This window comes from Chelon labrosus (genome assembly GCF_963514085.1).
Source record: "Chelon labrosus genome assembly, chromosome: 7".
NCBI lineage: Eukaryota > Metazoa > Chordata > Actinopteri > Mugiliformes > Mugilidae > Chelon > Chelon labrosus.
The window spans coordinates 4,678,482-4,706,268 of NC_140343.1; the positions used below are offsets into that span (position 1 = coordinate 4,678,482).

At 43.8% G+C, this 27,787-nt stretch overlaps 1 protein-coding gene across 1 annotated transcript in view; it reads right to left on the reverse strand.

The window, feature by feature from the left end:
* Positions 1–19,457: 19,457 nt before the first annotated feature.
* The window catches only part of brinp3a.2 (bone morphogenetic protein/retinoic acid inducible neural-specific 3a, tandem duplicate 2), a gene marked incomplete at its 5' end in the record, with an annotated part of 39,538 nt that continues 31,208 nt past the window's right edge, over positions 19,458–27,787 (reverse strand). Inside the window, 3 exons of the mRNA XM_084549074.1 lie at positions 19,458–21,192; positions 21,709–22,051; positions 27,217–27,439. Coding sequence (XP_084405200.1) covers positions 20,422–21,192; positions 21,709–22,051; positions 27,217–27,439 — 1,337 coding nt within the window. The 3' untranslated portion in view covers positions 19,458–20,421. The remainder of the gene's footprint in view (positions 21,193–21,708; positions 22,052–27,216; positions 27,440–27,787) is intronic.

A 27,787-nucleotide genomic window follows, 5' to 3' on the forward strand; every position in this document is an offset into this window, starting at 1 on the left:
TGGTTTTCAGTTCTATAGAGAGTTTATATCCACTCAGTGACTTGCACCTTTTTACCAACATGGTCTGAAGTGTCTCTGTCGTTTGTCCCTTCCGTGCAATGATTGCCTTTTCAGAGCGGCCATGTTTTGCTTTATAATTTAATATTATGACCACCTTCCTAATATTGTGTAGGTCTCCCTTGTGCCTCCAAACAGTTGTGACTCATCAGAGAATGGACGTGGGCCTTCTGATGGTGTCCTGTTCGTAGTGGGGCGGAGGTGTGTGGATCATCCCACAGATCCTTGATCAGTTTGGGATCTAGTGAATTTGGAGGCCAGGTCAGGTGTTCCTAAAGTGTTTTTGTGTGTGTCTGTGTCAGGCTGCATCCTGCTGGGGATGGCTGCTGCCATCAAGGAGTGTCATTGCTATGGGGTGGGGGTGCCTGGTCTGGTCTAGGTGGGTGCTACATGTCTAAGTAACATCCACACCAATGAATGCCAGGTCCAAAGGTTTCCCAGGCAGAACAATTCAATTCAATTCAATTTTATTTATACAGCGTCAATAACAATACAAATCGTCTCAAGACGCTTTACAAAAACCCGGCCTGAAACCCCCAGAGCAAGCCTGAAGGCAACGGTGGCAAGGAAAAACTCCCTTTTAACAGGAAGAAACCTCGAGCAGAACCCAGCTCATATGGAGGGACCCATCTGCCTAAGGCCAGCCGGGTACAGACACTGAACTGTCACAAGATGGTCAACGTTATAATGTTGTGGCTGATTGGTGCATATCTCGTCTGTGGTCGGATTCTGGCAAAAAAATAAATACATAAAAAGTGTTTTGGTTTTGAGAAATATGGTAGTATAAGTTAAATAAAAAGAAACTTTGCATAACCTTGCAACTAATTCCTGAAATGAAAAAAAGCTGAATTATATTTGTTGCTCCAGGCAGTATTTATTGCAACTCGGCTCGTCACCGACAACTTTATATCTTCAGTATCAACATTTTGCAGCTTGCAAGATATGTTATCAGTTCACTGATAAAAACATAACTCAGGGGGGTGGTCAGTGTTATTTACTTCTCCTGTCAGTGGTCCTAATGTTATGCCTGATCGGTGTATATCAGCTTTGTGAAGGTTATGACATTCAGCACATGTTTAAAATAACCAAAAACTGTTGATTCAACTGTGTTTCCCTGTCAGGGACTGTGGCTTGAAGTACTGTTGAGCTGTATTGTACCGACACCACAACCTGTACCCTCATAAATGATCACACAGCTGAATTACCACCTTTCTTGACCACAGTCATGAAGAGGGGGATTTAGTTCAGGGCTGTTTCATTTGAACACATTACTTCTCACTAGTGAACCTAATGAGCTGGCTAGTGAGTACATTGGCACTTAACATAATCGCAGGTTTACGTAAATCATTCCAGTACCGGTGTTCTTTTATGACCATACCGTTGGACTTTTTGACTTTTCAATGACTAGTAAGTAGTCAAAATTTCAAAATCCCTGGCGCTCACACTCAACACAGTGAGCACGATATTTACAAGCATAATAAAATTGCAAATGATGTAATATCTACACACAGTTCATGCATGAGGCCAATTATTTTATGGACATGTACCCACATCTTGCACCTTTGTTAAGCCTGTAAACCCTAAACCTACGCTCCAAGCTAACCTCCGCTCCCTGCGTTAATTTCCAACAGAGCCCACGGGTGGATGCTTGTTAAATCTTGGGTGGAGGGCGCAGCAGTGGCTGCAGTCGACGGTGAACAGCGTAGCATCCACTCGAAGCACCTGAATTAACCGGATGTTGTTACAGAGATGTAAATGAACCAATCATTGTAAAGCGCACTGCAAACGACCGGCACCAATCAGCCAGTGCCAACGTGACTTGGCCGCTCTGCCAGAACTAATACCACGCTTCATTTGCAGCACCGCCGTGAACCGCAATTGTTGCATGTTGCCTGAACTTCTGCAGTGTTTTTGTGTTTCTGCAGGTTTTCCTTTGTAGATTTCAGCTGTGTGTGTGTGTGTGTGTGTGTGTGTGCGCAAGTGAGAGAGAGTTCCTTGTTTACATCTGTTCCGGTGTGCTGGGTTCATTGTGAGTGAGCATTTATTCGATAAAGGCTTAAAGGGATTTGAGACGAATCCTGTTGCTTTGTCGCTTTCTGCTCCCCGTTTTGATTTCGGTGCGAAGGCCGGCGATACGGATCAGAAAGAGCTGCGGATCCGTAAAGGGATTGTGCCATTTGTGTGACCTTTTTTTTTTTTTAATGTGCGACGTGATCTGATGCTGCAACTACTTAATAATCGTAATGTAATCGCTCAAAATTAGCTTGTCCTCCAGTGACAAAATCCTTTCGAGGTCTTGTGTCTTTTGGCATGTCCTTGATCCTGCTGGCCTCCTTAATAACGGCGTCACGTTGAAATGAAAGCTAGGGAAAGAAAAGCAATTCTAATTTTTCTAACCGCTTTATTCCTCCATTTTTAAAATAACCTCTTATGAGAAGACCTGACTTCATTATATAGAGAGTAAAAGCTGGAGAGGGGCCAGTAATTCACCCTGTTAAAGAAAATGGATATCTGAGGCACGGGTTTGCATCATGACTTCCGTCTCTCACCGACTGACACCTGAATGTGAGCGCTACGCCCACTCAGGCATCGGGGAAATCAATATTGTTTGTGAACGTTGCATTGTCAGACCTGCAGTCACCTTGCATGGAAATTCCAGGTCTTGAAAGCAGCAAATTCTCGTGAATTATTATTCTTTTTTTTATAGCACACAGACAGCAATTTGGCATCTCTGCATCTGCAGGATTCCCTGTGGAAAGACAAATCCTGTACCTGTTTGTGCTAGATTGATAGTTATAACACAAGTTACATGGCGTCCCGCTGCTCGGGCTTATCTGACGGAGCTGCGAGCCGACGCATTAGCGGGAACACTGGTGTCCTTATCAATATTCATTCTGCGCCCTGAAACCGCCGCAAACAGATGGCTCCGCTGCTCTTTTTTACACAAACCCACAAGAAGCCGCCGCGACTCTTGAATACAGAACACGGCGTAGGCTCAAATAATGGGGTGTCACTCTGCATAATGTCCACCTCTCTGATGGATTTGGGCTCGTAATGGACTCTTAATTAATGCTTGTAAAGTTTTGAAAGGTGCCGGAGCCTGCACAAATGATAAGGCTCACAGGCCGCCCCACATTTGCTGTTTGGAACCAGCAGATGAGAGCTTGATGATGATGATAGCGATGATGATAACGGCTCTATTTAGCTTCTTAGGTGTCTGCGCTTGGACTAGTCTTCCATGCATCCATCTGCAGCGTTCTAATATCCTCCATCGTGGGCGGAGAACATCATTTGTCTCGCGCGTCCAAGGCACTTGACATTACGGGCCCTCCGGTCTTGCATCTCAAAGAAGAGGCTGACGGGGATCTGCCAGCGATTTGGAGCCGTCTGAGACGACGCTGATCTGTCAGAAGTCTGTTCTTCGCGCACTTTAAAAGTTAACCGCCAAGATTACTTTCGGGAAACTTGCACTCAGGCCCCGAGATCAAACCTCGACTGTACGGGGGGGGGGGGGGGAGGGGGAGCCAGTCGCCAGGCTGCAGCATGCTGCAAGATTAAATGAGTCAATTATTCACTGAGTACTGCAGCATGATGGGCTTTGGGCCATTTAGCAATTTAACCAAAGCCAGTTAAGTGGCATGATGGAGGATAGCAGGAGGCACAGAAGCACTTGAACTCACTCGGCATGTCTTATGTTTGGATCTCTTCTTTTACTTTATTTTTTTTTTTTTCTCTTTTGGTATGCACTGCATAGAACAAAACATTACCGAATTCTGTATATTCTAATTACATGTGTGTGAATTGGTTTTAAGAAAATAGACATTGGTATAAATTGCCCCAAACCGCAGTCTAATTTCTTTGGGAGAGAAACTCGGACTGCTGCTATGTCTGATAAATGTCTCAACGATGATTTATTTCCGCCAGATAGCCGTAACGTCACCGTTCTGTCAAATTCATTCACTCTGATCAAGGAGCAATTTCAGCAGATGCACTAGAAGGGCTTTTTTTTTTTTTTTTTCGATTTAGTTTTTGACACTTTTGCCAATATGTCTGACATACAATATATGCAAATGGAACCTCTCTAATAAGCATCTTCTTTGGTTCAATTGGTTCAGACCTTTTTTTCTCTCATCTGACAGTCCGCGCGTCTAATTTCGGTCGTGAAAATAGCCTTATTATTTTCCTGATAAGGGCACGGCTATTGAGATGTCACTATTCTGTTCTTGTAGAGCAATCACCCCATCCATTCAATTTGGATTCAAAATATCACTTGCACCTCTCAAGGGAGATTGTTACCTCTGCGCGGCGTGTAGGTACATGCACAGATGCATGCGTACACACACACTCATCATTGTCATCTCAAATAAGACTTGAGTGATGGATGGTTTTTGCAGCGTATTCCGGGGCAAATGGGAACGCCGAGTTCTCTCGCACAGCTCTCCAATTTATCGCTCCCTGCTTTACCAAGAGAAGGCGAAAAGTGCAGTAAGTGCTGTTGATATTTTCCTAATCTGAAGATAGAAGAACGGGCGGTAGAGTTGGGGGGTCAGTGGGGCTCACGTTAACTACCTGTTCAGAAACAGAATCAAAAATGCAAATGAGCACGGCTTCAGATTCCACCCTGCACGGTCCCTGCGCTCCCTCTTACGGGCGCGGTCTCGGTGCGAGGGTGAAAAATGAACGGCACCGAAGCTGATGTTAGGAACCGTTACAGAGCAGCTGCACTGTGAAATTGATATTAATTGAAATTGATTATTCAATCTGGGACACACGGGTCATTAATTTCTAATCTCTCCCTTCAATCAATAATATAACCCTCTCTCTCTAAAGCATCTTTTACAGCTTTTAACTTGTTTATGAATAAAAACGACGACAATGATAGCGCTCCTTAATTAAAGCTGAGGCTTCCCTGCCTCATCATTATTTTCGTGGATTTCATGCCTTTGCAAGAGAAGAGTGAAAAAAAAAAAAAAAGTCATTATGCAGAAACAAAAGAAAGATTAATAGGAGGAGAAAACTGCTGGTTTGAACTCCTTTGCTTCAAAACGCTGTGTACCAGTAAGATTGCTTTTGATGTCGGAGTAGTGTTAGCTGTTCCCCTAATACCTTTTGATTGATAAATTCAATTCTGGATGATGGTGGTGGTGGTGTATATGTGTTGTGTGAGGAAGGTAGAGTCGTGCATTGGGAGCTTTCACTCCTTATAACTTAAATGTCAGGTTCAGAGAAAAGCTGGATGCTGACAAGATGCACCAATTAAAGGGATATCTTGTTTTGTCCCAGGTGTCAGATTTTTTTGAGCTTTTTGGATTCTGTGAGTACCACTTCCAAAGTGAAACACATCAAAGTCACGGTGTTGTTCACATCCTGCTACCTTCAGGGTCCGAGTCCTCTCTCGCCCTCGCTGGCTTGAGATGGCAATAATTTCAAAACATGACGGCAACATTTCATGAACTCGAGGACGGCACCCGGAGCCGGTGAAGACGTGTCTGTAACTTCTCTGACATGTGGAGAAACTGTGACGGGGATAAGCAGAGATTGGGACACAATACTTGGTTTTTGTCTCAACTGGGAGATCACAGCAATCACAGCAGCTATCTTATAGTCCGATATTGGCTTAAGTTGTTTTCAAACCAAGTATGGAACATTGGCTGCCATTTCATGGACACGCTGCATCGTGAGGCACGACAATGGGTCAATGACGGAACATTTGCTTACATGGAAGGTTATTCAGCAGCTCCGTCACTGTGTCGAATGTAGTGAGTAGAAAACATTTACTTGACTTGCGGCAAGAGGTCTAAGAGGAAGAAACGACAGACAAATCTAGCCTGGAAGCCAGACCAACTTCCCTGCCCGTACATTTTTGTAAAAGTTGCTCTGCTGGGAGCTGATTATGCACCAGCGAAGATCTGCCATGCCAATCAAGTCGTTTGGGCGATGGACAGAGGCGTAACAGTGACGTAGTCATACAGCACATCTTAGAGTTATGGAGCTGAATTCCTCCACAACAAAATGTTTCTGATTGGTTGTAAGACTATCCAATTGTGTGCAGAGGTATATTTTTATACACGCTCCATAATTAAATCCAAGTGGTGTGTTACCTTCTTCATGGAATCCTGAAGTCTTCATGGAATCCTGAAGTCTTCATGGAATCCTGAAGTCTTCATGGAATCCTGAAGTTATCCACTCCTACCTGAATGAACAATTCTCCAACCTGCCTATGATTCCTCTTACATTTTCGAACTGTCATGTAACATCATCAGTTTGTATCATAAGATTCCACATGTACGCTTTAGTCAGATATGTGTATCTATGACAGATGTATGTTTATCTTGCTGTTCTCTTCTCTCTTTCTTCTGTCTGTACCCGGCTGGCCTTAGGCAGATGGGTCCCTCCATATGAGCTGGGTTCTGCTCGAGGTTTCTTCCTGTTAAAAGGGAGTTTTTCCTTGCCACCGTTGCCTTCAGGCTTGCTCTGGGGGTTTCAGGCCGGGTTTTTGTAAAGCGTCTTGAGGCGATTTGTATTGTTATTGACGCTATATAAATAAAATTGAATTGAATTGAATTACCAGGACATCCAAGTGGTGTGTTATTCTTCTATGCCATGATATTAACAATCAACCTAACTAGGCAGGTGACAAAAATATTCCTGCAGTTTCCAGAGGTTCTCCATTGACTCCTGAACTCGGAAGTCAAACCGTTGGAAACAGCAGGCAGAGAGGGAGGGGCATCACAACGGGGGGTGCTTCAACCTCGGTTGTTGTTGTTCTTCTTCTTCCGAAACCGGGAGGGTTTCCCCCGCCACATCTGTTCATCTCGGCTGGCGTGAACACAGCTCCATTCCGGAAAACAAATGAACCTAGATGAGACCGGTTAGAGAGGGAGGTCTCATCACTCTTGCAATTGCGGTCTCATCACTCTTGCAATTGCGGTAACACACTGCCCCATGCACCGATACCACTAGCCTATCCTTAGGATTATATAACCAAGCAATTAGCCAGATCTCTGGAAGAGTGTGCACACGAAAGAGCCATAGTGGCCTTCTCGTCATACATACTTGAAGGTTGTTCAGTTTGATGCACTGAAAACTAGAAAACAAGTTGTTCATGTACAGAAAAACTGGTTGATGAACCACCGCAAGAAATGAAACACTTGTTGCTCCATCATCCACGTGATTATTTCCTGATTTCCTCACGAGCCAATTTTCCCCGCAAAAGTATGACAAATCATTAAAATATTTGCAAGGGCATAGTGTTATGGTCATTCCAGAACTTTGTCTTGATTGCCCTGTGAACAGGAACTGAACCAAGGTTAATTTCAACATTTTAACAGTTTTGTAACAGAATGAAATACGGTGCGAAAACAGTCCTTCGTCTTTATGTTGACTTTTTTTGAGTGTCCTTGCACTTTCTCATCTGAACAAACCACGTACGCAAATCCTGATTAGAATGTACAGTGCGATGTGTATGCGGCATATAAATTGGAGACTGCTCGTAACTAGGTTTGTTGCAAAAGGCTGAATGCTTCCTCAAACGCAACTTATGTTCTCACCACCAACCACTTTACGCGGACACAGAAAATTAGCATGGGCTACTTCAGGCAGAGTGCTTTGCCACAATACGGCCTGATTGGGCGTTGATTATGTTTGTTGGTTCAACCTTAATTATCCCAGCTGTTTTGTTACGCATCTTCTCCCTCTGATTGCTGGCGCACGTCGCCGTGAGGCGGCGAGGAGCAGCATCCTTTTGCGGATCAACCGCAACGTCTCAAGTGCCACTGAGGCTCCTAATGATCATTTCCCAGCACTCCAGGTTGCTGAGGATTTGATTTGGAGTGTGTGTGTGGAATGGAAGGATCACTCATAGACGAGAATACACAATGGAATTCAAATGAAGGTGTGGTACATTTCAACCTCGGATGCTTATTGAATCATGTCTTATTTGTCAAAAATGTGGCTATATAATAGCGCTCTAAAAAAAAAATGTAAGCACAATACACAGTGACAACAAACATCCTCAGACCTACAGTATCTGTCGGATGATGTGGCTTTGTGCAAGTGACAGAGACAATACAGTGAGATAGACAAACACAGAGGCTGGGATCGTATTTCATTAGATCATTAGATTTGCGTTGCCAGAAAATACAATGACATATCGTCTCATTTGATCTTGGAATATGTTGCTGATTTCTAGGATTCTACAGTTAAACAAGCGTCAAATGAGGAGCAGAAGGCAAGGGAGAATTACAAACTGCTGCCTTATAGTATCACATCACGCCCTCAAACTTTGGCATTAACCGTGATCGGTTATAAGCTCAATAACATCTTTTATACTGTAGCCTTCAGCTATGGTACAAAGGTTTATTTCAAAAAGAGAGTTTATTTTAAAGGTTTTCTGCGTAGCTCTACGGAGTAATGGTTTTATAAGTAGTGTTTTGTATTCGGTTGTCTCTCTTTGCACATGCTAGCACAGAGGTTCCACATTACAGAGCCTTTATACTATCCCAGGGAGCTGTGGAAACCACGCTGCAGCAGCAAAGGCAGGTGAAGAAGGGTGCTAGGAAGTAAACATGGATACGCTTTCAAATAATATGAGGAAAGAAAAGCATTCAGCAGGTTTGACAGCAACTACTTGAGTGACAATAAATGGAAAATGGGCTTGTTTACAAGAAAACACAAGGGGCACCTTTACCTTGTCTATTATAGGCAGCCAAATATACAGTACATACAATATTTGAGCTACTTGGACTTGAGTGTTCCATGTTCAATGTTGCTCGATCAGCAACAACATTAAAACCACTGACAGGAGAAGTAAATAACATTGACCATCTTGGGGCAATGCAATATTTTACTGGGAAATGTTTGGACCTGGCATTTGTATGGATGTTACTTAGACATGTAGCACCCACCTAGACCAGACCAGGCACCCCCACCCCATAGCAATGACACTCCTTGATGGCAGCAGCCATCCCCAGCAGGATGCAGCCTGACACAGGCACACACACACACAAACACTTTAGGAACAACTAAAAAAAAAAGAGGCCCCTCCCCTCAAAGGCCCCCCACTACCAACATTCAGTTGCCAGACACCACAGGACACCCTCAGAAGCCCCGTGTCCATTCACTGATGAGTCACAACTGGTTTGGAGGCACAAGGGAGACCTACACAATATCAGGAAGGTGGTCATAATGTTATGCCTGATGTGTAAAGATATCGATGCCAGGGTATTTATTTATGAGATTATCATCAAATAAATGCATGTAAAATCTCCAGGCTGGGGCTGGACTTGCCACCGTGGTTACCAAGAAAATGGCCACTATGGTTGTGGATTGGTGAATGAACAATGGAGGTCTTTTTTTTTTTTTAAAACCAAATCACGACCCTATGTTTCTATACCAATCAAGTATTTTTTGTGATTAACCTGAACAAATAGGGGCTCAAAACTGAAGTCAACCACGAGACAAAACGACACATGGCTTGATCCCTGTCCTCCTCCTCCATAAGTAGGCTTTGCTAATATTTGTCATCTTTGGTGACTTACTCTGTTTGCTTTATATGAGAGGGTATATTGGAGTGAAAGCAGACTTTCAAAGGGAGGCTGTTTTTTTTGACGATTGTATTTAATGAATACAAATCGTAAGTGTGACCACCAAAGGCTGCAGACTTGCATCAACACTGAGCTGGGTTATTTCCCATAACAAATGCATTTACTAGCTCGGAAGCAGGCCTGAATTCACCCCACCCACAGTATGTTGGTGGCTAAAAGTTGGTCTTTATTCCCTCGTTGGGAACTGATTGTGCTCTGGCAAAGATCCCCCGGGCCAATCAAATAGTTTGTCCAGACTTTATGTGGCGACGGACAGGAGAGTAACAGCTGTGTGATCGCACACACACACCATCAGAATGATGTGGAGCTGAATTCTTTCTAACCAAATGGCTCTGATTGGTTGTATTATTATCCAATTTTGTGCTTTTATTTATTTTCTTCTCTATATTGGTTGAAACGCTTCCAATAATAAAATCCAAATTGTGTGCCCACACTCTGATAAGAATTCAGTCTAGGTACGTCAAGGTAACGTTTTAGAGAAACGGCTTGGAAATCAGGATTAATGTGTAAAGACACTTACCTTGCAACAGTTTGAAAAATGTAATGACCATTTCCTCTCTATCAAACTCCTTTCACAGCTGATTACCCCGTTTATACAAAGTACATGTTAGCATCGCTATTCCCTTTCATTAACTCCGTGAAATATTACATAATGAGCTCTATTTAGATAACCCCATTTGGACAACAACACCATTAGCTAAGGGCAAGCCTAATTTTTAATGAACATTAAATAGGTAATACTTTATTAAAGCATCGCTGCACTGCGGGGTCTCGGTTAGCCGGAGAAAAATAGTCATGATTTTACAGCATACTCCCCTAACACACACACACACACAGGCTCAGACATCGACTGTGAACCAGCGCATTTGTAAAAATGTGACACAGATCCAAATAATTCATAAATGACCTTGTCTAGCGCCGGTGCCTCGAACCTCTGATGAGTACATGTCACAGCAAAGGATTGTCTAATAAGTGATGCATTGGAAAGCCTGGTCAGAGCATCCCTAAAGCAATTCTTTTGTAATTGATGTTGCAGCATAAAATGGCTCTCGGTGGGCCCGGCTGATTAGGTTGTTTTTTTTTTTTTTGTTGCAGTCTAGCCGCTCGCTTCTCACAAACGGTCACTCACCAGGTGGAATGACAGTTTCACATCCAATTATCCCATTAAGACCGATCCCGTTGTTGTGTGTTCCGTCGTGTGTGCGGGCCCCGTCTCATCTTTAAGTGCGTGCTCGCGGGCCGTGTTAATTTTAAGGCCCATCGACTACCGCTTGCATTGACGAACGGCGGCGGAAACGAACGGCAACGAGCTGCGGGAGTTTATTCTTGGAGTATTGGATGCGAGCCATAATTTATGGGGATGAGTGCGGTGGGAACAATCCGTTGCTTTTTCTCTCCCCCTTTTCCGTCTCATCTTTGTTGTTTTGATTTTCTGTATTCACTGCCACGTGCGCTCTGGGGACTCAATGCAAATGTCCTGTTGTTCCACTTACTCCTTGATCCAACAGAGTTCATCAAGCCTAATCAGATGTGTGCTCTGCGGATTCCCCGGCTTCGTAACGGATGCAGAGAAAAGAGCGGAGACACGTTTGTTTGTGTATGCGAATTCTGCATGGAAATTATAAGCACTGCATCCGTAATATTGGCTCACTGTGCAGCTATGCATTATAAATATAGTATAGTGTTAGATTACACACAAACTAAACCCAGTGGCCCCTGCATGTGGCATCATGTGTAACATACGCCGTAGTAATCTGACAATTACGATAAGACTCTTAAACGTGCTCCCAGTGTGCACTGGGTGCTCGTGAGCAGCGTTTCCATTCAAGCGAGGTGCATTTTGTCTGAGCGGCGTTATTACTACGGGGTTGCGTGTGAGACATGTGAAAGAATATTTCCATAATGAGACCGGAGGCAGTGTCCGAGCCCGCCTCACATCCTCCATGCTGATGATTTCACGCTGTTTCCTCCACTCTCTGTGACAGCACTCGCAAGGACACCTTCTTCTGGTGCTTTCTGAGGCGGAAAAAATAAATGAAGGAGCAAAATAAAAAGTGGTTTTAGAAGGGCGCACTACAGGTTTGACCTCTGGAAGGAAGAGGCTTGAATTTTAGTGCCCTTGAATAATCCTTTCATTCATTCGTTATCTGGGAGCACTTAGCCGGTCACGGGGGAGGCGGAAGGCAAACAACCATTCATGCTAGCATGCGCACTTATGACCTATTTAGAATCGCCAATTAACCGAACATGCACACCTTTGGCCTGCGGGAGGAAAATCCCACGCATGAAGTTCCCCAAACGGCCTGAGGATTCGAACCCAGAACCATCTTGCTGTGAGGCAACAGCTGCTAACCACTGAAACCCTGTACTGCAGTGTTTCTGTCTTCTGTGCGTGAGCTAATGTGTGGTTTATACCTGTGTGTCAATTTGACTCTGTAGCAACGGCGTCAGCCCAAGCCCCAACGCCATAGCCTTACGTGCACCTCCCCAGACATGCAACTACGTGTCACAAACCGCAAGAGTTGTGATTGGTCCGCTTGGCGGGTTTCTGCTTTTGCATTTCCAGCTGCTTCTCCATCTCCACAATTTTCGAATTGATTATTTTTTTTTTTGGATCAATAGAGATAGAACACATTGAGGAGGTTCGGAGATACAAACATTTGTACGACTTGTCTTCGGTGAAATTTTGGAGAAAGTTTCAGTTGCCATTGTTGAAAGTGAAGCAGGAAGTAGAAACTTGGATTTACCAGACTGGCAAGTATAAATGGCGTAGGCTACGTACGTAGGTTTACGGCGTCTGTGCCCCGCAGAGCCATAAATCGTGCTGAATGCTGTGTATTTGTTAATTTGTTAATTCATCTATAAAATGCCCATTTCCCAAAATACTTCAATCTTATAATTAAAACTGCAGCGCTGGACTTGTTTCTCCCCCTTCTGACATTGAAAGCAATTAGACAAATGGATACGTTCCACATTAGTTCTTCGATGAGGCAAAGGTGCACCATTGGTAATCCATGACTGTCCTCGCCGCCAGTTGCTCTTTCTTTGTTCAGACTAGAACACAGAGTTACTTTTTAATCTTGACTGTCAAATACTTTTCTTGGATGCCTCCTAGATTTCCCCACCATTCTCCCTAACTGCTGTGGGTCTGCTTTGTCTCTCGGTTGCTATGGTTTCTCCCGTCTTCGGCTCTGGCAAACCAGCGATTGCCGGGTAATTAAAAAGCATTGCCACCAGTGGCCCAGCGTAGGAACGTCTCCACAGACGGCAGATTCAAAACAGTAGCGTGCTGTGAAATATAGACAGGCTTGCTGCATACTTACGAGCTTAATTATCATTGTGTAAACTCATTTGGCAAGGGCTTCAGTTCAAAAGGCATTCATTTATATGTAAAAGTCTAACAGCAGCTTTAAGTACACAGCATTTATACTTAAGCACAATTCCAACCAAAAAACAAAGTTAAATTTCGTATCATTTGTATTTTACATAAGTACATCGTATTTTCCCATCTTGCTTTTATTCATTTTAGTTTAAACTTAAGATTTTCCTTTGAGATATTATAATAATAGCATACTTACATCAGTTATCCATCTTAAAATAGACTCTGGAAAACATAATAACCAATCAAAGATAAGCTCGCCCCAAACACCACAACAGCTTTCTTCCAATATGTCTTTCGCCGTCTCTTATTCTCTGCACATCCACGGTCGATACAGCCTTACCTTCCTAATGAATGGCATTCATCTCGCACCCCGAGTAATGTCATTTTACAATGCATCATAGCGGCTAATAAACTCAGGATTGATTTGTGCTTATACAAAAACACATCAGGCGGAAACCATCACATCAGTAATAAATTGATGCTGATCTGGTCGCGGGGACGGAGCAGCCAAATGCCAGGAGAGTTTTATTTATTTATTTATTTCCTTATCGGAGCCTCCTCGGCGGTGCAATCGATCTCGGTGCGGAGCCTTTTGTTCTCTGAAGTAATAAAGCAGCGTATTGATTTATCGGCGGGCGACAGTTACCTTTTTGCCTTCTCCTCCTGTTCTCTGTTTCATTCCGCTGTCAGGGCCCGGGGGAGGAAAAGTTTGGTCTTTACAGAAGCTGAAGCCCTGCACCGCACTGCTATAGCAAATGCACATCCATACTGACATTGAGATTTAAACTCCCTGCAAAAAAAAAATAAAAAATATACAGTGCAAGAGCTATTGATCTGGACAAGTAGATTTCGCCGCAACGGGTGTTTGTCAGGACTGGGGGCTTTGTCGCTGTGTACAAATATGTTTTTCGGAGTTTCTCAAATGATATAACAGGCCCCGTACGTCCACTCGTGGATAAATGATCTACTCGAGTTCATCTTGGTAAGAGTGAGCGAGCATATGTGGAAACGCGAGCAGGAATTAATGCCAGGAACGTGGCAGACGTCAGAGCAGACTCAAACTTACTAAGCTGGCTATTGTTTTCACAGACAAATGGCACAGAATGACTTCTATAACAAGATTTTATATAGGAAAATTTGTTCTTTTTTTCAGTCATGGGGAATGTTGTTACCCTCATTCATTGATTTGGTTTCCTTTCTGATTAAATTCCAGAGAGAAAAACATCGACTAAGGCAACACCTTTTTATGTGTGCTTTTAATTTAAGGCAGCAAAGGCACGTTGGTTAGGGACCACTGATGGCTGTGGCAGCACGCATCAATACGTTTTTGTTTTTAGCATTTAAAGGTTTCATGTGGAATTTTGTCCAGTAATAGCACTTCAGGGATCTTTTCTACGAGTGGCTCGCCATTTAGTTTTGGGTACACAACTCTTTTAAATGGTTTCACTCTATCGCTGTGATGGACAAAGTGGCGGTAACAAGATGTGCAGCGATGTGCCAGCAAAGACGGTGAAGAAGTAGACTGCCGGCAATCAAACATTGGTGAAGTCAATGTTTGATTGCAGAGATTAAGTTATCAGGGAAACCCCAAGTTGTCAACCTCCTTGATTGTGCTCTCCATAAGCTAAGGTAAGGTTGTAGTGCTCACAGTGGAGGCACAGGTTACAGACTCTCATCCCTTGTCTTTCACCCCATTTGTCATAAAAGTAAAAAAAAATGCAAATAGAGGAAATGTAGTGAAGCATTATTATATTGTAGGGTATGCAGACTTTTTCAAGATGCATTCACAATTTTGCAGACTGGCTGATACAATCATTAACAATGTTTGCTCACAATCTTCACAAAAAAAATGTTCTCTTGCAACACATTTAAATTACAAACTAAATTGCAGTTTCCATTTGTATCATGTTTTTAGTGAACATACAAATGTTGACATTTGACCTTTTGCTGTACGTCAAATTGTCATTTGTTTGAAATTCTGTCATCATCGGCACATGAATTCTGTAGTAAGGGTCAAAAACAACGTTTGTCAGGTCATATTGACTTTTGACGTTCAGTCACCAAGATCCTCATCACAGTCAAGGAGGACTTGACTGCTGAATTTGGAAAAAACAAACAAAACAAAAATCCCTAAAAAGTGCGATTTATGCCTCTGTAGGACATAGACGCCGTAACCTACGTATGTAGCCTAGGCCAGTGCGATCCATTTATACTTGTGCGCTTGTCAGCCTGGCTCGCTCTGTAACAACGTCACCCAAACACTAGTGGGCGCTGTGTCTATTTTGCCAGTCTGCTTAATCTACTATTTCTACTTCCTGCTTCACTTTCAACAATGGCGACTGAAAGACGAGTCATACAAATGTTTGTATCTCCGAACCTTCGCTCGATGTGTTCCATCTTTATTGATCCAAAACAACAATTTGAAAATTGCAAAGATGGACCAACCGCAGCTCTCGTGGTCTGTGATGCTGTGGCGCGTAGTTACATTTCTGGGGGAGGTGCACGTCAGGCTATGGCATAAGGGTCTATGTAGGGACTGGGCTGTCAAGACATCGTCTTCTCAAGAATGGGATAATTGGGCTGACGGCCCAAAATGCTAATATCTCCAGCCACAGCTATTTTTATTTAATTTTTGGAAAAACTACCCGCCCAGACAATTTTATCTCCACTAATGAAGTTCTCTCTGATCTTTCTAAAAAAGCCCCCTCACACATCTCTGGCTCCTTTGGAGTTGTGAGACTCTAACAAAAGTTCAATCACTCGAGTTCTTGAATCTTTGCTTAGGGCTTCAGACCGTCAACATTGATTTTAAAATAAAGTGGCTCCTTTTAAACCGCTGAAGGGTTTTGGGACAAAGGTACCTCTTGGACGTTCTGCAGGAATGTTGACTCACCAGACCTCTGAGGTCAGATGGGCGCTGATCTCGTGGCTGTGCACAGATATACAATGACAAATAAAGCCTATAAATACAGTATCATAACGTTGCAGGACATTGGCACACATTTTCGTTGTTTTGCTGTTTTATTTCACTCTATGAAACCTCGACTGATGACCACCTATTCCTGTCCTCAGCCCCAATCAGCTTGTGTGTCATTTAAACTTGTCGCCATGATACACAAAAGCCTGTTCTTCATGTTTTGTTTTTTTTCATTTTTTGCTGCCATCAAGGAGTGTCATTGCTATGGGCCTGGTCTGGTCTGGTCTAGGTGGGTGCTCCATGTCTAAGTAACATCCACACCAATGAATGCCAGGTCCAAAGGTTTCCCAGCAGAACATTGTATTGTCACAAGATGGTAAGTGTTATTCACTTCCCTGTCAGTGGTTTTAATGTTGTGGCTGATCAGTGTATGCTCTGAGTATTTGCAGATACTTTCAGACGCTCGTGTGAAATGTCATACGAATGCATTTACCTATGTGGTTTTCAGTTCTTAAATGGGAGCTGCTAATTTTCCTAAATGTTGATTTAAGATATCCAAGGTTATCACCAGTATAAATATTCTTCCTTTGAGTTAGATTTTCTTTCAGGTTCTGAATTTAAAAAAACAAAGCCGGCGAAACCTTCCTCAGTAAATCTCAAACATCGACTTTAATCAGGCAGAGTTACAGTGAACTGGAGAGGCTTTTCTTGTCTTTGATAACTTTGATTGACAGACCACTAAAGGTCAGAGCTCTTCTAATCAAAGCCCCCCCCCCCCCACCGCCCTCGCGCCACCGACTCACACAGTCATGAGGGAGGCTGGAGTCACCGGTGGAATAAAAAATGCAGCTATTTACAAGTTTGCGGTAATGAATTATGGCTATCTGCCTCGGCAGGATGGGTTTTTAGAACCCAGTCTGGTAATTGCACAATGAGCAGAGTGCTGTTAAACATCATAATTATGGGTATGCTACCTTGGGATCTTTTTATTTTGCTGGAGGGAGAACATGTACTGTAGGGACTGCAGAATTATCTTTGCAGTCCTCAATTTTTCCATTTTTTTTTTGAGTAATTAGGGATACAGATGATGTTTTTCAGTGTGGATGATTAATTTTTTTTTTTTTTTTTTGGTGATGATGATTTGCCCTCTAGAACATAATGTTACGACGGTTCAACCACTTTAGGATTTGGAGGCTGTTTTGGGGAATTAAGTGACCTCAAAGTTGGAACAAAGTCACAGCAGTCTCACAAACACAACATGGGGTGGTGTTGGTGGGGGGGTGTCACTCAATCTGCTGCTCTTTTCATGCTGCTAGGGAGCACTCGTTTCTTCCGCATAATTGACACGGCTGTATCCAGGGAAAGACGCGCTGACATTCGGTAATGCGCTACTCATCCATGTACAGCGCTCGTCCGGCGTAGCTTTTGACACGACTCGGAGTTGATAGGAGGGGCTGACAAATTGAGGTGATGACTGTTAACCTTCACAGGTGCTCGGCTTCGCTTTGGTCTCCGGCGTCGCCGAGGCACGTACAAGGCGAGAGATTAGAGATGGAATCTTGTACCTGACGCTAATAACGCCGGCGGAGACTTTGACCTACAATCCAGAGGCACAACAGCCTCTGATCATTAACTAAACTAGAAGCCCATATGTTTTATGTATCACTTTAAACACAGATAAATCACTATTACACTGGAGATATTAGTATAAGTAATGTGAGGGGGAAAAGCAAAAGCCTTGGACTGCTCATGACTGACACAGCTGTACAAAACTGAGAATGCAGTTTGCACTGGGCTACTAAGATATTTAGTTTGATTAAAAACGTACAGTAACTGGCAAGCTACCGCCATCGACAGGCATTGTAAGCTGTAATAGTCAGTCAGTCAGTCAGAACTGAAAAATGCCAGCTAGCAGAGTTAGTGCTGCTGGTTTGGTACCGGTTGTGCCTGGTGAAATGCAGCCACTTCTAATTCCACATCGATGAGCTGTTCAATGCCAGAATGTGCTCTCTTAGGTGTGTCTCGCCAGGAAATGCCTTGCTGGGCTGCTTTTGACATTCTAGTTGAGCTGTTGAATTGGCAATGTTGGTGGTGATGTGCCTATTTCTTCCTGCACCACACTGTGAAAAGGTTCTTGCAATCTTAATCTAAAAAAATGATGCTTAAGTGCAACTGTGCCACTGATTGTCAATAAAAGTTTAAAAAAAATAATAAAAAATCATGATAAATTATAAGGGAAATAGCACTACTTTCTGTGCAAGATGGCAGTGATGTTTAAAGAAAAGCTCTTGTTTGCTCCCTCCTTCTCACCGAGGGCCTTGACTCACTGACACAAACACGCACAGACATTTCTTGCAGGCACGGTTTACTAATGGTTTGCTATGCACTTGAGCTGAACAGAAAGCGCTGTGTGCTGCCTGAGCTAATTGGTATTTGGTCCCATCACCTTGTCTAAACTGGCCGCACAGCGGAAGCAGCATGTCAGCAGCACAATAGCAGCAGCTGCTGTCCTCTGTCAGTGTCTACACTGGATCTGTTCAACCACAGATCACTGCTGCGCACTCAAGACTTGTCTGACGGAGCTCACAGCTCAATACGCAAGCATAACTGTTAGTGTGAGGAAGTCAAAAGTGTTGACAAAGGCGGCAGGTTGTAGTTACACGTATAGGGCAGAAGTGAGGTGCCAATCACCAACATGGCCACTGCAGCCAACTGCGTCGGATAAAGAGTGAGAAAATTCCACTTTAGTCAAATACCGTAGCAGACCTCTGCCCTGTAAGAGGCAATTTGTATCATGCACCTCTGTATGTGGCACTCTTGTTTGTCTGGAAGTCAACTTAATGACTTATACATGCACAAAACTGTACATAAGCATGAGTACACAATTTCTTCCTACAGTTTGAACTGCATAATGTTGATTTCACGCTAGTTTGCCTTTGTTAGCTTGTCCATAGACCATAGACTGTATATAAATATGGACAACATCTCGCCACTTCCTTTCATTAGCCAAACTGACGCTATTTTCCCGGGGATACAGGCGGTGCCATTTTGCGATTTTGGAGCCAGAGTCTGGGCAGTACGATCCAAGAGTGGAGCTATGTGGAGCCGCGATGTCGATGACCTGACCACACCTTCGTTTAATTAATACGACGCTCCGCTCTACCTCCACCAGTTACAAGGAAATGTTGGATTATACACTGTACTTGATTTTAATTTCTCTAATTGGCATTGCAACTGGTAGTCGCCATTATGTCACATTTATAGTGACATTATTTTAGTGTTTTTTAGTTTGGTGCAAGTCCCATCCGCTAACATGGAGAGGGTGGTGCTTAAACCGCTGAAGGGTTATACTGCAGCCAGCCACATGGGGGAGCTCTACTTGCTTTGGCTTCAGTTTTGAGGAGCAGTTCCGTCGTCCATCTTTATACAGCCTATGTTTAAAACATGTTGGAAAATGGAAATAAATGGGTTGCATTGAATTAATTATCCAATATTATCCATGCATTTATGTAAATTAAACTATATCAATATGATGAACTGGAAGCTATCAATAGCATCCAACGTGATCTGTTTGTGGAAACCATGCAAAGACGATTGGCATCTTGCAGATTGATTGCATCTATACTACACATAGCACTGTTCAGCTTGTTTATGACCTGATGTTGAGAATGGAGTAATGGGATATCCAGTGCAGTTTTGATTTTTTTTTGTGTGTTCTTGGGGCACATTATCTTGGATCAATTTCTGTTTTAATAAAGTCGGCATAAAATGTTGCGACACGTAGGAGTATCTGCACTGAATACATTAATTATATTGGTTAGCAATACTGTTTGAGTGTAATCCATTCAATCAAGTTCCTTTCCCCAAAGATTTATTTAAAAAAAAAAAATGGTTCCAACAGCTGGAATCTGTTATAACATGATGTTTTAATATCAATTTATCTACAAAATCTTGACTGACACCACTGTATTCTGGTCTTCATGGAAAGTGCACTGTCACTAAAGCAAAGAAACATATAAAAATTACAAACGAACAGACTGTACCATCTTCACCATAAAATGTCCATTCGTCTGGCGTCGGTACTTACAGTATAAATGAGCAGTGTCTTATTGAAACAGGATGGTTCAACTTTAAGTAGCGGTACTTGGGAGTTTCTTATCGTAGAATTCTTTTTGTTAAAGAGTTTGTTCTGGAGAAACGGTTGTGCATTTTCCTCACTGATCCAGCCCATTCTTTATAGTATAGCACTGAAGGTAGTTGTCACAAAACAAAAATGAAAACAACCAGATGAGTACATTCTTCAGCTGTCCACAGCTGGTCGTCTCCTGATAAACCACACAGTTTGGTAATCCACAGAGACCAAGCACACATATAAGCATCTGAACCGCAAAGGGCACTCTTCTTATGTCCAGGAGTTCTCCTTGTACCATAAATAGCCCGGGTTTCCCTTCGAGCAGCTGTTAACTGCACAGTTTGGTAGTCTCATAATCCATCGAATTGGGCAGACGTGAGCTGAAGGCCTGTAAGGAGGCGTGAATGCGGACCACCTCGCTGGCGGTCAGTTTGAGTCTGTGCCGGAGAAGACACGCGAACAGGTCCAGCCTCTGTTGACCCGGTGGGGACAGCCGGTTCACCCGGTCCCGTATTTCCAAGAGCTGAAGCATGGCTGTGTCCTGGGAGCCTTGGGTGTATGGGTAGTCCAGCTGCAGAATCAAGTCACGGATGGCCTCCGGGTCAAAGTGCATGCTGTAGCCAAACACCTGGATGCTGTTGATCTTCATGTAGCCCAGGTTCCGAGCAGGCTCCGTCATTTCCAGAGGCTCGTAGTAAACGCTGTCATTCACCCCGCTCTGAGTCTTTATCCTGCTGCGAAGGTAGATGTGGATGGTTTCAAAGAACGTCTTCCACTTGTTGCCCAGTGTCAGAGTCCAGTTGTAGCACTCAAACGGCAGGTCCAGCTTGGTGGCCTGCCAGTCTGGGAAATTGTTCTCATTGACAGGGATGTACCAGCTCTCTGAGTGGCTCCCTCCAAATGGGTTGATGTAGAGAGTGAGGACAGGCTCCAGCGTGCTGTTCTTTGTAAGGCAGATCTGAAGGGATATTCCTAGCAGCATGTGGACCATGTTGGATTTGTACTTGTTGCTCTTCAGCGTCAGCAGCATCCTCTTTCTCCAGGATGGGTCAAACCAGCTGTTGAGTCGCATGTCGTTGCTGATGAAGATTGCATGGACCTGTAAGATGCATAAACAGGAAATACATACATTAAGTGAAATAAATATTGTAGCAATATAACAATTACTGAGTTTTTACAGAAGACACATGGTGGTTATGGACTATACTGTGGAATTGAGAAGCATGGAGCTAAGGCAATCACCTTTGCCTTGCAGCATACTATTTATGTGGCTGATTTTTATTTAGTTTTGAAAAAATAAGCCATCCTATTAAGTCAGCTGCTCTAATCAAATTTACTCCAGGAAACTCTTCGGCTGGCCTGTTTTTATTTATATTATCTAATATTATCTTCTGACAAAGCAGTAGGTTGAAAGTTCCAATGGCCTCCACTAAAACACGGCACAACAGAAAGAAAATTGGTAAACTGTCATTTTCTATGATTATATCGGTATAATGTGCAATAAAGGTAATGGTGCACCAATGAGTGAGTATTATTCTTAGGCTAACGGCCGTAAAACAGCTCAACTCTCAGGGGGCCTGACTAATGATTGAGCAGAGGGCTAAAAGAAAAATACCTCTAGCCTGCGGTCAGCTCTCTGCAGCAGGTAGCCCAGCTCCAAATCCTGGAGGTCCGTCTCAAACCCAAGGTAGTTCTCCGTGGAGTCGGCCACCATAGCCCTGCAGCCCCCCTGCGTCAGGGCGAAGCCCGGGTTGCAGCTCCCGCAGCGGGTGTGGTTGTCTGCCGCGCACGCCGCGCAGGCCGAGCCTTCCCCGACGGAGCAGGGCGGAGGCAGCTGGCAGGGGCTGTGCTCGTATTGACAGCTGCAACTGTGGAGCTCCTCCGAGAATGCGCCGAGCTGGTTGTTCTCCGAGCAGTACAGGAGGGACTGGAAGTGACTCAGCCAGTAGGACTGGGGCCTGCTCCAGGGAATAAGGGAAAGCAGAGGAGGACGGAGAAAGGGAGGAAGAGAGGGGGTGGTTATTGAACAGGCTGTAGGATGAGCTGGTTGAACAGGGAGAACCTTTATTAGGCCTGGGACAACTGTCTCGGCCTGCAGACAGGTTGGTAGTTATATATTCACCGATCATGCATAACATTATGACCACCTTCCTAATATTGTGTAGGTCTCCCTTGTGCCTCCAAAACAGTTGCAACTCATCAGAGAATGGACATGGGCCTTCTGAGGGTGTCCTATGGTGTCTGGCAACAGAATGTCGTTAGTTTGGGGAGGCCTATGGGTTGAGGGGAGGGGCCTCTGTGGATCATCCCACAGATACTTGATCAGTTTGGGATCTAGTGGATTTGGAGGACAGGTTTTCATGTTTTCGTGAAATGTTCCTAAACCGTTTTTTTTTGTGTGTGTGCCTGTAGTCAGGCTGCATCCTGATGGGGATGGCTGCTGCCATCAAGGAGTGTCATTGCTATGGGGTGGGGGTGCCTGGTCTGGTCTAGGTGGGTGCTACATGTCTAAGTAGCATCCACATCAATGAATTCCAGGTCCAAAAGTTTCCCAGCAGAACACTGAATTGTCACAAGATGGTCAATGTTATTTACTTCTCCTGTAAGTGGTTTTAATGTTGTGGCTGATCGGTGTGTGTATATATAAGATCCTTTTAGTTAATTTGTAGGTCAGAAGACGTAACGATTATTTCAACCACATCTCAGCCACTACGTTACAGTCCATACTTTGTGCACAAACTTCCCAAAACACATTTTAACAGTAAATTAAGTGTTAAATGAACCGTCTTCAAACATATCGCCAAAAGTTGCTGAAAATTGTGATATTCGGGTTCAAAATGATCTTTTACATCAAGCAGAACCTGATGCTGCTTGACTAACAAAATGAGTAGCAGACACAGTGGCCCCGTCGTCACAGAATGACTTTCTTGGGTTTACATACGAACATCCAGAGCATCATTTTAAACAGCAACCACTTCTTGTGCGTGAAGTGCATTCTTGGTTTTCCTTATTGCGCTGAATATTTCCTGACATACAATGACTTCAAGTTCGCGCAAGAACAACCCATCTGGGACGTATTTAGGATTATACGGAGGTGGCATTCCGTGATGCTCATTAGTTGTCCTGACCCGAGATTCTCGCGTTGAGGTTTCGTGTTGTTTGTCAGTCCTACGGTGCTCGATTAGCGTGGGTTATGCATGCAAAGAATATGAGCGCGGATAGAAAGGAGAAAGGCGCGAGACAGAAGAGAGGCAGAGAAAGTTGTCTTTGATCAGTTTGTGACACAAATATTAGAAGCGCGCCGCAGCCGTAGGGTAACTTACTCTCACACATAATTCCCCCATGTGAGCTGGAGTTTGATTCCCGTCTGTGGCACTTTCTCTGCTGTGATCCCTTTATGCTTCTTATCCTCTTTGCTCACTGAAGAGAAGAGATGCTCACTATATACCGCTGGCTTTCCTTTTTTGAAAGAAAGCTTCTTTGATGAGAGTGTGTTGAGGTAAACTTTATGCTAATCTGAAAGTGTTTGCTGGATTACATTTATATTTTTCCCGTGCATCCGAATCTTATTGTGCGCTTGGCGGCGGCAAGCAAGCCCGAGTTCGGAATAATCGCTGATTTGAATATCAAAAAAAAACGCTCTAATGGAAAAAGCGGTCATGGGAAGTGAACTGAAAGGACACTTCCTTTCCATCACCCGCTACCTGTGAGGAAGGCATTCACCTCCAACGACTTCAGCAGAGCAAAGCAGTCGCTAAAACAAGACGGCGGCTGAACTGTTAGTTCCCTGCTGGGATTATGTGCAGCGTTCCTGCTCCCCACAACTTCTCCTCCGAGAAGCCGCTGTAAATCGCAGCGGCGTCTAACGTCACTGAAAGGAGCAGGTAAAATTGTGTTAAGATAATAAAATCGGCTAAATTTAGAGCCGTGCGTTCCCTGCGAAAACAGCACTCTGCGGATAGAACACATATTAACGCTATTAATATTAATGGCAACCGAATTTGGGCGTAATGTTTGAGTAAAAGCTTCGTAACAGCCTGCACTCTTCTGGGGAGGAAGGGGAGGATTTGGAACATGGCTGCGGGGATTTATTCCCTTTTAGTCACAAGAGCATTAGTGGGTTTCAGCAGTGATTTGGGGGGGATAAGGCCTGGCCTCCCGTCGGTCTCAAAAGGCAGACCGTGCGGAAACTGCACTTCTGAAAACAATGTACAGTATTTTGCGCATGCGGGATGCTGTTACACTGACACAAATATACCCTAGAGGAACTCGTATGACAGAATATGAAGAATAATACTGTCTAAAACAGAAATGGAGACACAAGGGTATGCACTCCTAAACCTGTTTTTGTGATTGTTACATTTCATTTTATTCATTTTTATTCAAAAAATATATATCAAAGAAGATAATGTCAGGCCTTTATATGCTTTTTTTTTTTTTTTTTACATATAGGTACAGTTTTTTACTCCAAATTTAACCCACAATTTCAAATATTTAGTGCATGCAATAGTGTGCAATAAGATAAACAATAAAAACTATTATATTTAATAATATTTTTATGTAGTTTCTACTCTCAATGAGCAGTTGTGCAGGCTGTGCTCACTTCCAGAATGTTTCTTATAATCTGTCAGAGGTACTGTGAACTGCACATACGCTATTAATGGCATGTTTGATCGACCAGTCCTTTAGTCGATACTAAAGGCAGCTATCGGAGGCAATCAATAGGAACAATGTAAGTGAAGAAAAGGACAAAATGATGAGGTGCAGTAATTGCACTTCACGGCCGCCTTTTGCTCTGTACAAACGGACGTGTCTGAAACGGCGCGGTTGTAAAGACAAAAAAAAAAGCTCAAATCTACTGAACGCTTTAATAGGATCATTAAAAAGCTATTCAGTTCTTTCAGAGTTAAATCTTAATTGCACTATACAAGCAGTCAAAGAAAGATGAGAGGACTTATCCAGTGATGTACGTAAAATAACTGCACCTTCTTCTTCTTTTTTTTTTTTTTTTCTTTTTCAGAGAAGCTTATCCATGAGACAGGCATTTTTTTTTTTTTTGAGCTGATTAAAGCAGAAATACTGAACACATCACTTGAATGACAATGGGCATCATTATGCCTAATGGCAAAAGTTTGAGCACAAAGTGCGCCGCGCCGTCTCATCATTACCCGCCTCGCCAAAGCCGGGCTGACTGCTGCTTCGACGGGCTTATTCGCTCATAATTGTCAGCGCAGCGCAAAAAGTAGCCCACGGGAGGCAAAATCAATCACAGATCTCTCATCTGTCTCAAGTGGTACGAACAGTTAAAGGGGAGAGCGAGGAAGCTTTTTGTTTCTCTCCCAGGAAAGTGTCTTAACACCGCGTCCCGGATCGCTTTCCACTGAGCGTGAAGATTTCCATGGAGAGGGAAAAGAAAGGGAAAGTAATAAGATGGATAAACATTACAGGGATAAGGGTGGCGATGCTTCCCGGTGAGTGGGTGGGAATATCGACTGCATGGATCCGTGATTAAAGGAAAATGTGTGTTTTGGCAATGTGGCGGAGGGAATGGGAAAGAGTAAAGAAAGAAAAAGCAAGACAAAGAGACAGAGAGAGAGGCTGGACATGGAAGTGCGTGCACTGTATAGGTTAATCTGACAGCTGATTTAGGTGCTGTCACCACCATCACCGCTGCCATTTCTGTAGCGGGCTGAGTCGAAAGGGAACGTAGTCTGACTGACGGCGACGGTTGGATTCATCACCTTCTGCAATCACCCCTTCTGGCGGGTAAAGGTACGCGGATTATATTCAATCCACACGGCTCTGAGATTTGGAAAAAGTCTCTCCAACACTTACTTGGCGCGTCTATATTTTTACCGACAAGTCCTCTCTATCTGACATGCTAATAACGATTGTCCTCTGTCAGCAGCGAAGGCGGAAGGCGCGCGACAGCGCAAAGAGCATACGAGGAAGACGGAATCTATCGAGGCTGCACAACGTATCTGAGTTTGAGGGGTTTTCTGTCTGTTTCCTTAGACTTCAGACTGGGCATTGATTCTCCTCACCATGTAGGTTGAAATAGTTTTAGTTGCATTAACTAAACATTGGCCTCAGATGCGGCAGATCAGAAAAAACCTTTGGGGCATCCTGGTATGCATCCTCTGTGCTATCAGTGCACATTCTGTGTTATTTCATGCTGTGCTATGAAGTACAACCATCTCTTCATTTAAAGCAATAGAAAGACACATGAAAAGGCTTCAAATGTGCTGCCATGACACGTGAATTTGGCCAGAAATGGCGTGCTATTTAGAGGGAATCATATGACACGACTGAATGATTTTTGGGGAAACCACACACATGTTCAGGCATGAGAACCAACGTGCCATCCAGACTTGAAACGGGTTGCGTCATGCGGACTTTCAGAGGATTCAACCAACTTATCATTACCCTTGCCGAAGGCTGTGAAAATACCTGCAGAGACTCAATTAGCTCCGACTGGTGACAGGCTATTAAACTGTACACAAACGAACGCGCCCGCGCGGCTTTGGAATCGGTTAACAGCGCGAACTTCGGTGAAGCCGTGATACTCTGAATTACAATTCCAGATATTTTTGAGTTCAGTGAAATGAAATGAAGATTTTATGATTTTTTTTGTGAAACTTTCATGAGGCCTTATAAAGATTTAATGGAAGCAGGGGTTTCGCTGATTTCTGTTGAAGGCCGGTGTTGTGGCAGCCCAAACGAAGTAAGGCAGGTGAGCTCATTTACGGTGATCTACAAGGGAAAAGAGGTGTCTATTAAAAAGTGGACTGAATTAGGTTGAGAAATTAGAGCTCTTTATCAGGTCTGACTTCTTTTAACAGCATTTCACTGACTGCAGTATGTTGTGCAGTGAAGTCAGTTCTTAGCAAAAGTTGTACCAAGGAGAAATCCTTTCCATAACCCTTACACACACTGAAATGCCAGCTTGCCTGCTTTCATCGACGTACCTGGATTAGCCTATAGAAAGAACTGAAAGCTGTGACTCCATGTACAGTAGCTTTGGGCCAAAAATGTCAGAACCTTGCGACTCTCGCGGGGGCGCGGATCAAACGCACACAAATAACCGCGAGGAGGAAAATGTGCGCGCGGCGCTTGAACTCACCGCTCTCTGGGTATGCGCACTTGTGGCTGTCGGTGACATCTTTTACTGAGACTGAAGAGCTTGAAGATGACTCTCTGGGCTCGCCTGGATAGGACCCGCATGCTGTTCTCCAGCTGCTCGTATCGCCACTGGAACAGGCTGTCCAGAGACCACAAGTGCTGTATGGTGGACACATTCAGGAAATAGGTCTGGGGCAGCCTTGCATAGAAGGCCTTGAATTCATCTGTGACAGCAGAGAGGACACAGAAAAGAGGAAACTTATCAGCTGTGCAACGGTGCAGTGTGTATGTCCAAGAGGACAGTTAGCATTCACTATCCTCCAGACTAGGGCTATGATGCATACAATGCATACACAGATCAGGCATAACATTATGACTACTGGCAGGAGAAGTAAAGAACATTGACCATCTTGTGACAATTCAATGTTCTGTTGGGAAACCTTTGAATGAATGCCTTTTGGACCTGGACACAGTGTGGATGTTACTTAGACATGTAGCACCCACCTAGACCAGACCAGGCACCCCCACCCCATAGCAACGACACTCCTTGATGGCAGCAGCCATCCCCAGCA